Genomic DNA, 15,696 nt, shown 5'->3' on the forward strand with positions numbered 1-15,696 from the left:
ATCATAGTGATCTGCTCTCGTCCATGTTAAGTCCTTCATTGAGAAAATATGAGTGTGTGAATCAGTAATCAGTGTAGCTTGCAGTGTATTGTAGAAACCAGAGTAGCTTTTCTTCTGAAAATGAATTTGAATGACTAAGCCAGAGACTGTGCTGCAGTTCAGAAAATAGTCTCGAGTGTGAGTCACAGAATATTATTGGTAGAATAATGGCGTATCCGTTACATCACTGTGATAGGACTACAGTTTGGCTGTCTCTTCCACCATGTTCCACCCACCTCCCTTTCTGCTTCTCTGCAATGCAGGGGAATTATTGTATTGTCATAAATCTCACTGCAGTTCTTGCACTGCCCTCTGCTGGGTCCTTTTAGACCTGCTACTGATTTCCCTTGCATCGTTGTCTTCCTCAGTTAGCTTTTTAACATAGGCTGGATGTCTCAGGAATGATTAACACACTTTGGTTCAAGCAGCTGAATTTCTACTGTTTTGATTTCTTTTCTTTTAGTGGCAGAAGACAGAGGAAATCGCACAGGCCAGTGGACAGGCCATTAAAATCGAGAACCCAAACCAGTTTGTCCCTCTTTTCACCAACCCAAAGGAGGTGCTTGAGACTAGAAATAAGGTACAATGAGCTTTTTTTGTCACTGGGTTTAAAAAAAGGATTTGGGCCTTAAATTAAAACTGCGGCTTTTATTGATTTGATGTCAAACCTGAAAAATCAGGACAAATTGTGCATATTTTCTAAGATCTTGTTCTCTATACTTACCAAGGCTGCATTTATTTTCTTTAAGACAGTGAAAACAGTCAGTTTAAAATATATATTTTCTATTTTAATAGCATACATGTTTAAGTGTAATTCATATGGTGATAGCTGAATTTTTAGCATCATTATTCCAGTCACATGATCCTTCAGAAATCAGTCTAATATGATTTGATGCTCAAGAAACATTTCTTATTATTTTCAGTGTTGAAAGCAGTTGTGCTGCTTAAATATTTTGCAGAAACTGTGATGCATTTTTCTGGATTCTTTGGTGAATAGAAGGCAACAGCATTTGTTTGAAATATTTTTTTTTTGTAGCAATGTAACCGTCCAAACTTTTCATATTTATTCATATTTAGCTGTAAGCTGCAGTATTCAAGAAAAAATACATATTTTATCATAATCAGTTACTATCATTAGATGTTCTGCATGACTGTCAACTGAGAGCGTATCTCAATGGCAGAGAATTACAGTCTCACCAAAAGTGCGAGACTGAGTGTTTGTAGTGGCAGAAGTTTTGCAACATGTAGTTTCAGTTTTTTACCATCGGCTGTGAATGGAGGAGGGAATAGTCACAGGGAGAGGAGAATAGTCGGCAAAGTTGATTGGTCGAATATTCGACCAATCAACTGATTGGTCAGACACTGATTAGTCAGGCAGAGGCAAAATGTAATTAAAGTTCACTTTTAAAAAAAACTTTTGCTGATAATTTAATCACCCCCATGTCATCCAAGGTGTCCATGTCTTTCTTTCTTCAGTCAAAAAGAAATTAAGGTTTTTGATGAAAACATTCCAGGATTTTTCTCCATATAATGGACTTCAATGGGAACTAAATGGTTCTAGGTCTAAATGAGTTTCAGTGCAGCTTCAAAGGGCTTTAAATGACACCAGACGATGAATAAGGGTCTTATCTAGCGAAACGATCGGCCATTTCAAAAATAAATAAAAATTTAAGTTTTTTAATTTTATAAGCTTAAATGTGATGCGCTTTCGTGACTCTCCTGTTCAAACTAGTTCATCAAAATGAACGAATCTAAAAGATTTGTTCATTTTGGAATGGAACCGTCCAAAATTTTGAACAGTTGCGTGATTCAATTTTAGCTATTGTAGTACATTTCCATAAATAATATTAAAATTAATAGAAAGATGCTGTATCCTGAAATCATTGCATTCGTTAAATGATTAAAAGAAAGCCAAGTAGAATCATTGAAGATTATAACTGGATTTATGCATAGAAAGAGCAGCAAATACTTTATAAGATGATAAATAACTTTTAATATTATGCTAACTTATAATATACTTATAACTTCAACCATAAACCATAATATTATTAAGAAAGTTTATGATAAAATAATAGTTGTAGGTAGTTGTTTAGTTTAGGTGACATTTATTGTAGTCTTGCTTCTGCATCATTTTTTTAATTTTGCTTCCAGAATGAATATGTATTGATGGTGGCGGATTTCCTTTTATTATTTGTGTTTCAGATCAGGGAGCAGAATCGTCAGGACATGAAAACAGCTGGACCTCGGTCTCAAGTGTTAGCCAGCGTGATCACAGACAACAGTCCACCGGTAAGATCACAGTGTAACAAGATCATAACACTCATACACATCACACAATTAAAACATGTAGCCAGACCACACATTTTAAGTATATGATTTACTTAGAAATGTTTAAGTAATCAATATTTGAGGTGTGTTTCATCACGTCTTCACTCTTGATATAGAGCGTGTGAACACAGATCTCAATACTTGGTAGACAATACACAATGACGGTAACATTTGATAGATTGTTTTTGTGTTTGAATGTGTCATTTTAAGTAGAGAATGAACTCCAAATGTCAATTACTAATCCTAACAACAAAGGTAATGATAAAACAGTGAAAAATCAACCTCATTAATTATTCATGGCCCAGTGCATGATGGGAACACCAGTATCAGAAAAGTTGAGTAATTTTACTTAATTTTATAATGTTGATATTTACACTTTCATTTCTACATGATTGAATTGAGTTCTACTATAGAATTTACTTATTTTTTTAAATTCTTGCCTAAACTAACTTTTTTCATGTAAATTACATTGTTTTTTTCTGTAGTATTTACTTCACCACAAAATCATTTTTATCAGTGTACTTTATATTCTTTCTCTTGAAAATGTGAGCATTCTTAAAGTGCCCCTATTATGTTATTTTAAATACTTCCTAATTAGAGCTCTCCTACGGTTGGTTTACATGAATCCACAGTCAATAAACTATTACATTTTTGTATAATTTTTATTGGTAATTGGCAATTACAGCATCAGTTCAATAAAGGATTCATTCTCTTTAAACCCCTCCTTTCCGCGAGCTTCCTTTGCTCTGATTGGTCAGATGGCCCAATCTGTTATGATTGCTCTACCACTCAGAAATGAGACTCCCATTAAAGGGTGTTCACCCAAAAATGAAAATGTGTCTTTAATGACTCACCCTCATGTCGTTCCAAGCCCGTTAGACCTTTGTTCATCTTCAGAACACTGACAAAACCGGAAGAGAATACAATGTTGTGTGTTTGTGTTCATGATGTGAGCATGACTGTTCTGCTTCCAGTCTCCAGAGACCGTTGAGCCCCCAGCCTTACCTGAACCCGAGACTCCGAATCCCTTCAATGAGCTGACGGACCAGGAGCTGGAGGAATACCGCAAGGAGGTGCAGCGCAAACAACACGGCCAGCAGGACGGTACGAGCTGACACTGTCTTAACTAGACTTAGACTGTGTAGTTTTGTAACCCACTGATTTCTGACCCAAGTATTGATGTTTTATTGATTTTCTCACTGGATTAAAGAAGAGAATTCAATAAACACCCTCTGTCTTATACAGTACACATCCTTAGACAAATATTGACTTGATGTCACCGCTACTGATTACCAAAGATTTGCTTTTTTTAGTTTATTATCCACTTTTAAGAATGAACGTTTGGAGCAATATATATTTTAATTCAGGAAATACATAATGCATGTATTTAATACTTTGACGTGTGCCTTGAAAATAAATGAATTAAAGTTGTTGAATTTCAGTATCTTTCCAGAAACTGCTAACTTGAGGTTTTGTGTCCCGACATCATTTCTTCATGTACCTGTCCTGAGCACTGATCTTTTTGCACTGTGTCCTGTCTGACAAACACACACACACTAAAATCCAAGAATGCCTTTACAGTAAATACCATTGTTGGGGACGTTACTTGCCCAGCTACAAACTACCCATGACTTAAAGTTGTTAAACTGTTGTTTAGATGGCTAAGCAGATTACATACTGTTCAAAAGTTTGGGGTCAGTAAACTTGTTTTGGTTTGTTTGTTTTTGAAAGAATCCCCACCAAAGCTGAACTTATTTAATCAAAAAACAGTAGAAACTGTAATATAATATAAATCTATCTATCTATCTATCTATCTATCTATCTATCTATCTATCTATCTATCTATCTATCTATCTATCTATCTATCTATCTATCTATCTATCTATCTATCTATCTATCTATCTATCTATCTATCTATCTATCCATCCATCCATCCATCCATCTATCCATCTATCCATCTATCTATCTATCTACTGTATCTATTGTTTTATCTATCGTTCTATCCATCTATCTATCGTTCTATCATTCTATATGAAGAGTTCAGATGCAAAAGCCTCTAAGTGCCATTTGAAGTTTTCTTCTAGAATGATCATTTTATCAAGTTTGTATATTTAAGTTCAGTGATTTCACTTAAATGGCAATGATAATTACCTATTAATTGTTATTTAAGTGAAATTACTGAACTTAAATATACAAGTTTGATAAAAATCATCATTAAAGAAGAAAATTTCAAATGGCATTTAGAGACTTTTGCATCTGAACTCTTCATATATCGTTCTATCTACAAGTATCTATCCTAGGTACATTGATAAAAAGAAAAGCGTTTACTTAAAATATAAATCTTGTATAACATTATAAATATATTTAATTTTACTTTTCAATTTCATGCATCCTTGCTGAATACAAATATTTATTTACTGTATCCCCAAACATCTGAAGCATACTGCATATACAGTATATATTATTTTTTTGAATTAATATCGAATTGAAATGATATGCTAGGACCAAGTGAACTTGTTACCAGAAAAGCTACATTATTTTGAAATCAGCTGAGCTATTGTCACACTGCTAAAAAAAAATTATTAATTTAGCTACAACGCTATTTTTTAACAAATGACTCCTCAACACTGGTTATTACTCACTGTTCACCTCCTCCTTATCTCCCTCTATTTCTGTTTCCTCTCCTCTTCTTCTCTCTACCCTGATGTTGTGTAAAAGGTGTGGAGGAGGTGGTGAATGACACGGGGACTTCCCCGACTACCTCCCCCAAAAAGAGCCCAGTGTCAGGTGAGACCCGGTGGTGCTTCCCCTCACACCTGTGCATGTGAACATCCTGCTATGGCCACACATGCTGACCTGTGTGTAGCATCATCACAACCCCTGTTACTAAAAGCAAAATAAAAACTAGGGCTTTTTTTTCGGTAACACTTTACAATAAAGTATCAGTTAATGTTATTTAATGCATTAACTAGCATTAATGAGCAATGCATTTTTTTTACCGTATTTAATCATCTTTAGTTCATGTAAGCTGAGGTCCATTAAATAATGTTAACAGAGACTATGCATTTTTTATTTTTTAATAATGTATTAGTAAATATTGAAATTAGTACATCTAAGTTAATTTAGTTAATGTAACAAATGGAACCTTAATGTAAAGTGTTTGTTTTTCTCCATATGCACTCAAGTAGATTAATGCAGATTTATTTTTTAATCTGGTATCAATACCTTAAAGGAATAGTTTACCCAAAAATGACTATTGTTTGATTTGTTAACATTAGTTTACTACATTAATCAACATGAACTAACAATGAACAATACTTATACTGCATTTATTAATCTTCTTAGTTAATCTTAATTTCAGCATTTGATAATTTTTTTAATATCAAATGTTGTATCTGTTCAAATTAGCTAATGCAATGAACATTTTTATGAACTAACATTAACAAAAGTTTATAAAATCTGTAAATTGTCCATTAATAATACAGTTGGCATGAAATGGAAGTTGCGATAGTCTTATCGTGGAATATATTTGAGTGAAAATGCCCTTATTTTGTCCATTGGGTATTGATTGGATGATTGTGGTTTGTTATTGGTCGACGTCGATATCGCCCTCGCACCAGTAAACTCGTCATCAGAGAAGAGAAGAGTTTTGCAAGAGGGAGGGGAAGTTATTTTGATTAAATTTATTTATTTATATTATATTTATATTAAATTTATTATTAATTTATTTATTTTGATTAAAGATTATCACATGATTTTTTTTTCAAATAATGTCCACAGATAAGTAATAATAAATTCAGCAATAATCCACAAATAAAATAAGAATGGTTGATTTTGATTTCGTTGTGTCTTACAATTTACCTTACTGTAAAGTGTTACCCATACTGTTAATTTTCCATTAATATTTTTTGAAGAGTCTTAAAGTGATTTTTAAAGTTTCCTTTGATGCCTTTAGCCGTTAGTGTAATATACAGTAACATGGGATGTCTGTATTCAAGTCTGTGTCAGTGTTTTCATTTCAATTGCCATCATTTTTTATTTTTATGTGTGACATTTTCAGCTCTGAGTCTGTACTGTAGCCTCCATCTGTCTTCACACCTTGTCTGTCTGTCTCTGTCCCTGTATTATAATTTGTAGGACAATCGTTTGGTACTGAGATCTTGTCTCACTAGTGAGTATATAGAAAGACATTGCACACAACTTGAACGAGCATGTTGGGCAAAAACTGTAGCTGCTTCTGTGCCACGGGTTAACCCCTGAACAACTGCTTAACTGCTATTATTTTTACTGTGCTATTTCTTTCCCATTTTTATTTCAATTGCATTCACGTGCAGATGGGAAAACCACAGATGGTGTGCAGAACGATAAAGGCGACGAGAAGAAACAGCAGGAGGAGCTTGAAAAACAAATGAAGGCTCTGTCCACCACTGACACTTCTGAAACCACACTCTCGGCCCCGCCCATCGCCCCGCCCAACAAGCCTGCAGGAAACACCCCAGAGGGGTCACCTTCCAAATCTCCTTCAAAGAAAAAAAAGAAGTTCAAGGCCCCCTGTTTCCTAAAGAAAAGCAAGAAACAAAAAGAGAAAGCAGAATCTTGAACTCAGACACGCTCTTCTTCACTAATACTTACACGCAAACACATCTTCACTGTGTATCCATTCACTAATCTTTACATGCCATACGAGTTTCTGATTATGGTTTTGTGACTTGAAACATGTTTTCGGTCCACTCTGTCCACGCCGATGCAAATTTCACAATGCTTCACTAATGCACATTGAATATGATCCTCCCCCTTGCTTTAAAATGAATTGCACTTAGTACTTGCGTAGAAAAAAAAGAATGTGGCATTGAGTAAGCATTGATTGTTCATGTCTATCGATTCTGATTGTTGCTCATTATCATGTTTATATAATTACATGTGGCATTACTGTTGACTAAAATCTTTTTTAACCACAATTCCTTCATCCTTCATCTCACTTTGTTATGAATAGCAGGGATAAACTAATTAAAAATGTTTCATTCACTGGAAATCATGATCGCAGTGGCTTGCAAACAATACATGTCAAAAGGCCAAAATTAGCAAGATAATGAAGAAAATTCAACGCTAAATGCACGACTTTATTCCACTTGTTTTTTTAATTGTTATTATTTAGTATCTTTGTATGTATGTGCGCCAGAGACTTCTTTGCAGTTGTAATTATTTTTATGATCAGGCACTGTTATTTAAATGCATTTGTGTGTATATTAGCCAGTTTATAAACTTAATTCCATGTCAATATTAGAATGTAAAATGCTAGGATCGGATGTACCATTCATTAAAGATCACATCCATGTGAAGTTGTAGTCTGTCTTTAAGGTGGATTTCAAAACAATAGCCTAATTGTTACTGAGAAAATCAAAGGTGACATGTCTTTTCTAGTCAGGTGGAATAGTTCACCCCAAGAAATTAATTCTGTCATCATTTACTCACCCATATGTTGTTCCAAACCTATATGAGTTTCTTTTGTTGAACACAAAAGAATATATTTTGGTAATCAAACAGTTGACGGGCTTCCAAGTTCCATATTATTATTTTTTCCTATGGAAGTCAAGGGCTACCATCCAATGTCTGGTTACCAACATTCTTCAAAATATCTTCATTTTACTTAAACCAAAGAAACTCGTACAGGTTTGGAACAACATGGTGGTGAGCAAATCATGACAGAATTTGAATTTCGGTGAATTAACCCGTTAACTTTACAGAGGACAGAATTTGAATTTCGGTGAATTAACCCGTTAACTTTAAAGAGGTTACTTTCAAGTACAAATATGTTGCAACCAGTTCATATTTGATGTCATTGTATTTCCGAAGTTTTTAACTGAAAAGCAAATTCTTTTTATTTTTACTAAGGGGCGTAATGTGAGATAGGAACTATTTTCACAGAACCCTTGAAGGCTTCCGGATTGCTTTTTGTGGCGCACAGTTGATGGCGACCAGCGGACGTTTGAGTCTGGAATTTTCTACAAGTTTGTGAAAGCGCTGTTGGAAAGAAAGGAGTTTGCTTCGTATTATTTCAATAATGGTGAGAAGCAGGAGCCGAACACCACCACCATCATCTCGACGAGGTTTGAATTTAGTTATTCTTGCTTTAAATCTATGTATGACGACGTTTGTTAACGTCGCATCTGGCGCACATTCAAAACAAAAACACAGATCAAATATTATACTTGTACTCATAATCAAACAAATTATTCTTGCTAATTAAGCTCTTTCTACGAGTTGAAATTGTCTACAGCCCAATGTTATACAGATAACCATTTTGCAAGTGAAAGTATGCTAACGTTATAGCATTTCATTGCTTAACACTATCTTTTTTAGGTCACGTTGATTTTTCTTTGAACGTTATTTAGTAATATATCATGTTATAACTAACTATAAAATATTGATTTTGTTCTTAATTGTTTATTTTATTTAACAAACAATGCAACATTCTCAAAAAATATGATTTTTTTAAGATGTCGGTGGCATCTAAAATGAAATTGTTCACACTGTTAACTTATAGCATTACAATTATTTTTATTATAGAAAAAAAAGAACGTCACTTTTAATTAGTTTAGTGGGATTTTTTTTAAATAATTTGGTTGGTTTGGTAATGAAATTATCATATACACATTGAATATTATTTTTATTATTGTAATTATTCATATTTTTAAAATTGGTTGACCTCATCCTAATGCTTATTGATTATAGTTAAATATAGAACCAAATGAAGGGTATAATGGACATATTTTTCAGGCAGCTGGCATATTAAAATATTTAAACATACAAATTATTTATTTAGTTTCAACCTTTTGTTGGTAACGGCTTTGTGGTTTCTCATTCCAGAGAGACGGCGTTCACGCTCGTCTTCACGAGATCGTGAGAGGAGGCGCAGGGATCGCGAGAGGTCCCGGGACAGAGACAGACGACGGACGCGCTCACGTTCTCCTCAAAGGCGCAGATCCAGGTGAGCTTGTGCCATCAGACAGTCGCTGTACACACATTTCATTAGTGAATAACATAACAGGTCTGTGAATCTGGTTAGCTAAAAAGTGGAGCTCTGGGCTCAATGTTTAGTTTTTGATAACCCCTCCTCCAGCTGTGTGCCTGTCTTGATTATGTAGGTCTCCACGGCGACACCGCTCCTCCTCTCTGTCCCCAGTGCGGCAGAAGGACAGACGGGACGATGACAGGAAGGAAGTTAAAGACAAGCCAGCAAAGGTCCATCAGATATCAGGTGGAGCACTTTATTTAATCCTACAATAAAGTTTCTGCAGTGAAGTTAGCATCACCCTGATTCCCTCGACTAAAAAAACAATAGGATTTTTCCATTGACTTTTGGAAAACAAGTTCTGTAACCAACAAATGTTTTTTCTTACACTTTTAGCCACACGTTAGCAACCGCCTTTTCCAAGGTGTAAAGAGTTAGTTCACCCAAACATTTCTTTCGTTCATCTTTGTAACACAAATGAAGATCTTTTTGATGAAATCTGAGAGCTTTCTATCTCTTCATTGTCAGCTGCGCAATGAAGATTACTTAACAAATCCATATGTTTGAGTGGTTTAGTCCAAATTTTCTTTAAGAGACTCAATCACTTTCTATGATGAACAGATTTAATTTAGTCTTTTATTCACTTAAACATTCATCAACTCAACACATCATGTTTAGCTTCCGTTTATGTTTTCTGATCAATGTTTAAATGAGAATAAATGTATGTAGTAAAATAAAATTAGAATATTTTAAGCTTCTTCACCACAGATCTTTTTCTGCTATTTAACCCTTATGCTGCATTAGGGACATTTTTGGTCTTTTGCAGTTTAATTTTTTTGACCATTTTGGCTGTTTTAATGCAAATGGTATGAAATTTGGCAAAATTGTGACTTTTTGGATACATGTAAAAAATGTGATCCCATTTTGCAAAATATGTATAACACACACTGTGTAGATCAAATAGTAACACTCAGCACCATAAAGACCAAAAATGGCCCATTGAAACCCATTAAAACGTTGTTTAAATCTGAGGCTGTCAGTAATACATGAAACATGATTTTTGCACAAACATCCTTTCATTTTGAAGCAAAAGCATTATATTTGCATTATATAGTGTATTCCACCAGATGACGTCACTACATATTTATTCCCTATGGGTGGAAATGCACCTTATTTTAGGCAATAGGCAATGTTTAATAGGTGGCCATTTTTGGTCTCTAACGCGCTAAGTGGGATTTTTTGCAAAGTGGGACTGTGATAATCCAAATCTAAAGTTTTCTCTTTGCATTTAGTTTATTGAAAATAATTGAATTTTTGTGTTTTTTCCTCTTATACAAATCGATGGTTTCGCAAACAAAACTGGTAATTAAAGGGTTAAAATCCTGAAATTGAATACATTTTTGGTAGTTATGATGAGGACTGATGCTGGTTAAAAGATTTAACTTGGTAAAAGTGGAAAATAATAATAATATATAATATTTTTGGCAATGTTTAATATGTGGCCATTTTTGGTCCTTAATGCACTCAACGGTGTTAAAAATCTAATGCAGCACAAGGGTTAACCAAATACCCATTGACTTCAGAATGATGGAACAAAACTGGTGCTAAAATGCGAACTTGTGTCTGCGTTTTAGCCTACAAAAAAATACTGTGTATTATGACAGTCACTGTGTCAGGTAATGAATTCTTGTATTCCGTGATGTCATCGAGAAGGCGGCACTAGGGACTAGAAACGAGTTTAAACAAACAATGTCTGCGGAATTGCCGTGTTGTCATCAGAAAGACAAAAAAAGAAAGAAAATTGCATTATTCCACCTAGCAGCACCAATACTATCATCTCTCTGTCTCTCTCTCTCGTTTCGCCATGTTTGAAAGCTGTGTACGGAAGAGCTTCTCTGCTCCTATTGGTCAATGTCACAGATGTGACAGAACTCGTCATGAAACATGCTTATCATTTTTGTCCACCATAAGACACTATACGAGAAAATAACAGTCAATTCTTGCATCCTCTGCACCCATTGTAGTTTACAAATCACCATATCACTATATCAAATACTGTGCCAATCTGGCTGGTATCATGTAGTGTGAACCCACCATTGTCTGCATCTTTGTATTTTCCCAGTTAGAATTGTTGAAACAGTCAACGCAAAGTGATATACATAAACTTTTTTCAGGAAGGTGAGACATTTTTTTTTAAAGTCAATGACCCATCAATATTCAATGTTTACTTTATTAAAAAAGTTAAAATGGAAAATTAGTCGCATACACATTGTGCATAAGCAGTGAAATGTATTTTCCCCCTCAGGTCAGCTACACATTCCCGCTATTGTGCTTGATTCATCAGTTCACGTTATTCCAAAGAAAAAGTAGTCTTTCATAATCATACATCACATGTAATAACTTGCTTTGCCTCGGGAAATAACTGCACCACCTAAACCATGCGAAAAAATGTGAATAATGTTAATCAACAAATCTGTCCAATAGTTCAAACAAAAGTAATTTAGTTCCCAATAATTTAATAAATTATGGCAGTAACAGTGTATAACCAAGGCTGGAAAAAAACACTGTAAAAATAGTAATATTGTAAAATAATATTACAATTTAAAATAGCCATTTTCTATTTGAATATATTTTCAAATGTAATTTATTCCTGTGATGCAAAGCTGAATTTTCAGCATCATTACTCCAGTCTTCAGTGTCGCATGATCCTTCAGAAATTATTCTAAAATGCAGATTGTCTGCTTAAGAAACATTTTTTCTCAACAATATTGAAGCCAGTTGTGCTGCTTAATATTTTTTTGTGGAAACTGTGATGCATTATTCTTCAGTGAATTGAAAGTTCAAAAGAACAGCATTTATTTATAATACATAAATCCCTATTCTTGCTGAATAAAAGTATAATGCATCTGAATCCAGACTGAATCTATAGTATCCAGCTGCAGACCCGCAGCATCACCAGTTTCAGAACCCCAGTGCCAGAACTAGAAGTAATGGTCAGAGCTTACATTATAACACCAGCGACGGGAATTGAGGGGCGGAGCTTAGGTTCTAAACCGAATAACGCACCTAACGTTATGGAGCGTAATTTGCTTAGACACGAAACAGCTTTTATTAAACCCGAAATGTCCTAATTTATACGCATTTTATAATGATACATTAAGGTACAGTACAATAAGCATTTTAAAAAAAATTTTTAAGATTTTGTGTAATATAATTTTATATAGTTATACATTTCATTGTATTATGAGTTACCGCCTGATCATCATGGTGAAAAATAATATATGAAACTTAAGGGCATTTTAATGTATAACAGTTTAATTATTTTAGCTTTATACACAATTTTACACAATTTTATACACAATTTTATACACAATTATACACATTTTGATAACTGATTAGACCTCAGTGATTTGTTCTAATTTATTTATTGTTTACATAAATCTTAAGTTGTTTTGATATTAAAAATACATATCTTAGATAAGATTTTGATTGTTTAATTAAAAAAAATAATAGTAAAAAAGAAATGCATGGGCATTTTTTACTTTATTTCACAAGAACATGTGCAGTATGCATTATTCGTTGTGTAAAATAATAATGTCAATCTAAAAGAGAGAGAAAATTTGGCATTGTTTTCAAAAGAAAACAATTAAAATGTATACAACATAAGACCTAGGCCCATTTTATCACAACAATCCTGTTTAAATTTAACTTGCAATGTATCAAATGAGGAACTCGCTCTCAGGCCCATTTTGTCCTTACATTCTTGCAAAATTAACTATGATGCAATTATAATAATTCCGACCTTCCCTCACTTCCGGTTCTGAAACTGGTGGTGCTGCGGGTCTGGATATATCTCGACTGAATGATGGTGTTCATTCTTTAAGATGCCCTTATGATTGAAAACGACCTTCAGCCTACACTTCAGTCAAAAGCCCTCCTCAAAAGGGTCAATATACTAAAGTAAAATGTGTTGTGATCTTGAATATCTTTTCATTCTGAAATCATGATGCTGAGAACAGACTCTGACTGTACCACATTTAAGCTGATGTCTTTTCTCGTCTGCTTGTTCGTGCAGCTGAGGACATGCAGGGAAAGACTGAAGAGGAAATTGAGATGATGAAACTGATGGGCTTTGGATCCTTTGACAGCACAAAGGTGAGGTCACTTTCTTCGGCTAAATCATGTTACAATCCATCCTACAAGAAAGACCAAATGAGATGTGATAATATGTCAAGTATTTTGTATTGTTGTCAATCGCATAGAGTTTAGTATGTATGGCCACTGTCTTGGCCTTTGGTCATCATGGGTAAAAGTACACACTGTTCCACAAAGCTGCTTGCAGTTTTTTTTTTTTTTTTTAAATGGCGAAGCTGATCATCCAAATAACCACAAGATGGCACAGCTAGACAGAGTGCATGCTAGAAATATTCCTGATGAAAACCAAATTAACTTGAAGATAAAATCTGAAATATTCTGTGCTGTAATATGCTCTCCTATTTTTTTATTAATGCACAGTTGTTTTTATGTCATTTAAAAAATATTGTATGGTGTATGATTGTCATTTTTAATCAACAGGGCAAAAAGAAGGAAGGAAATGTTGCTTCATTTGCAATTAATGTGTCACAGAAGAGAAAATACAGGTATTTGTATTTACAGTTTTTGTTTGCTGAGATTAAATAGTTCGTCTGCCCGAACCCCAGATCCTCCACTTGATGATTTGAGTTCTGTGATTTGTAATTCCTGGCTTTATTTTGTCATTTTATCTTTTTTTATATTTATGTATAAACGGCATTTGTGTTAAGAAAAATAACTTAAGTCAATATCCCAGCAACACCACTGTATTTGGCCAATCACCTCTGCAGGTACTGCACAACTAAATGACAAACGTTCTCATTGGTGGGCAGTGATGTAATGTTTTGGTGCAGGAAGGCGATCAATGATGTAATCATATTTCTCTTGCAGGCAATACATGAACAGGAAAGGGGGTTTCAACAGACCCTTGGATTTCATTGCTTGATGGAGTCGTTAGTAACTATGTTTTAATGATTGTGTCTTTCTTTTTCTTCCTGAGTTTATGTAAATATGTGCTCCAGTGGTTTTTCCATATGTTTTGTTTTTCAGTCAATAGCTGTGATTTAAGTGTAGTTTAGTTTGTAGTAGCTTATTTTAATTTTGATGTTATGGATGCATTTTCTTGAATATCATATTTAGCAAAAACATTGCAGTACTAAATAAATGGGAACTCTTGATGAATGTTTTTGTCCATTGTTTTGTTATTGTGCAATTTTAGCATAATTGTGTTTTATTGAAAAATATATGACAATCAAATTAGCTATCACATAATTTAATTGTTTTTAAATGGTCTAAAAACAACCGAAGAAATAAACAAATATTTCCATTGCTATACGTTTAAAACGTACAAATCATGTGAAGTCATTTTTATCTATCAGCATGTTCAAGGGAGGTGTGTCTGTTATGAGTTCCGGAACATTTTAAAGGCGTCCAATCACATGCGACAGTGCTGTGTCTGTCCAGCCAATCAAAGCATAACAACAAAACATGATTTGCATAATTTTCCATTTTGGCTCAGGAGCAAATGCCAGAATCCAACGGCACAGGTTGTACCTTCGCTCCAAAATGGCGCTACGGTGATGCTAGTTGCACCATTATCTTGCGGAATCGCATTACAGCAGTCATATTCACGCTTTATAATGCACCTCAGCCATTGGTCCTTTCTAGACACGAGCAATTAGATTGACAGTAAACACAACCAATGAGATGGTCGCTTCCTGTATCATTCATCCAATAGTATCGCGTGTTCTCCAGAGCTCCTGACAGCATACAGAGTAACATGACAGCAGCTAGCAAACATCTCATCTGCCTGGCTCAACGACGTTATGGTTTCGCTAGCTGTGTGTTTTTGTCCTATTTTTGATTAATTTTCCTCAGTTGCACACAGCCACAACTTAGCATGTGCATCTAGAGCTTTTTAATAAGTAGCCAGATCGTCTGTCACGCTTGATATATCGATACCAGCGATTGTTTGGACTTTCCGAGGCCGTGTACTTTTTATTTTAAAGCCTATTTTCAACACATTTCTTTTTTTCAACGATCAATTAAGATTTTTTTTTATTAAACAACGTAATTTTGCTTATTGACGACTACTTTTTTACAACAACAACAAGGAATTGCGGTTGAACGCTGTTTGTTTTCCAACCAGCACCAAAGCTCAAAGATTATTAACAATAATATCACCAGCTGCGCAAATACACTTTTGTTTTTGACAATTTATACAATCTGGCAACCAGTACCCTCAT

General features: G+C 34.4%; 2 protein-coding genes across 4 annotated transcripts in view; both read left to right on the forward strand.

Moving 5' to 3' along the window:
• add2 (adducin 2 (beta)) overlaps positions 1-7,706 on the forward strand; it is a 28,451-nt gene extending 20,745 nt beyond the window's left edge. Inside the window, exons 11-16 of one of the 3 annotated variants that reach the window (XM_039659498.2) lie at positions 503-619; positions 2,242-2,328; positions 3,342-3,471; positions 5,086-5,154; positions 6,505-6,538; positions 6,702-6,757. In XM_039659498.2, the coding sequence (XP_039515432.2) occupies positions 503-619; positions 2,242-2,328; positions 3,342-3,471; positions 5,086-5,154; positions 6,505-6,538; position 6,702 (438 nt within the window). In that variant the 3' untranslated portion in view covers positions 6,703-6,757. Of the gene's footprint in view, positions 1-502; positions 620-2,241; positions 2,329-3,341; positions 3,472-5,085; positions 5,155-6,504; positions 6,539-6,701 lie in introns of all 3 variants that reach the window. The other 2 variants (XM_039659496.2, XM_039659497.2) reach the window with 2 other exon arrangements.
• A 597-nt stretch (positions 7,707-8,303) lies between these two features.
• Positions 8,304-14,632, forward strand: snrnp27 (small nuclear ribonucleoprotein 27 (U4/U6.U5)). Its single transcript, XM_039658618.2, has 6 exons — positions 8,304-8,474; positions 9,235-9,355; positions 9,513-9,625; positions 13,455-13,534; positions 13,955-14,019; positions 14,342-14,632. Exons 1-6 carry the CDS (start codon positions 8,429-8,431, stop codon positions 14,394-14,396), a joined length of 480 nt encoding a protein of 159 aa, XP_039514552.1. The 5' UTR covers positions 8,304-8,428; the 3' UTR covers positions 14,397-14,632.
• The last annotated feature ends 1,064 nt before the right edge of the window (positions 14,633-15,696 follow it).

The sequence above is a fragment of the Pimephales promelas genome, chromosome 4 (assembly GCF_988280905.1).
Source record: "Pimephales promelas chromosome 4, fPimPro1.hap1.1, whole genome shotgun sequence".
Lineage (NCBI taxonomy): Eukaryota > Metazoa > Chordata > Actinopteri > Cypriniformes > Leuciscidae > Pimephales > Pimephales promelas.

Excerpts from the sequence above, each read along its gene's own strand:
- snrnp27 (XM_039658618.2), top strand. The coding sequence starts at position 8,429 with ATGGTGAGAAGCAGGAGCCGAACACCACCACCATCATCTCGACGAG. Across the intron at positions 8,475-9,234 it reads ACCACCATCATCTCGACGAG|AGAGACGGCGTTCACGCTCG; the intron begins GTTTGAATTTAG and ends TTCTCATTCCAG. Across the intron at positions 9,626-13,454 it reads AAAGGTCCATCAGATATCAG|CTGAGGACATGCAGGGAAAG; the intron begins GTGGAGCACTTT and ends TTGTTCGTGCAG.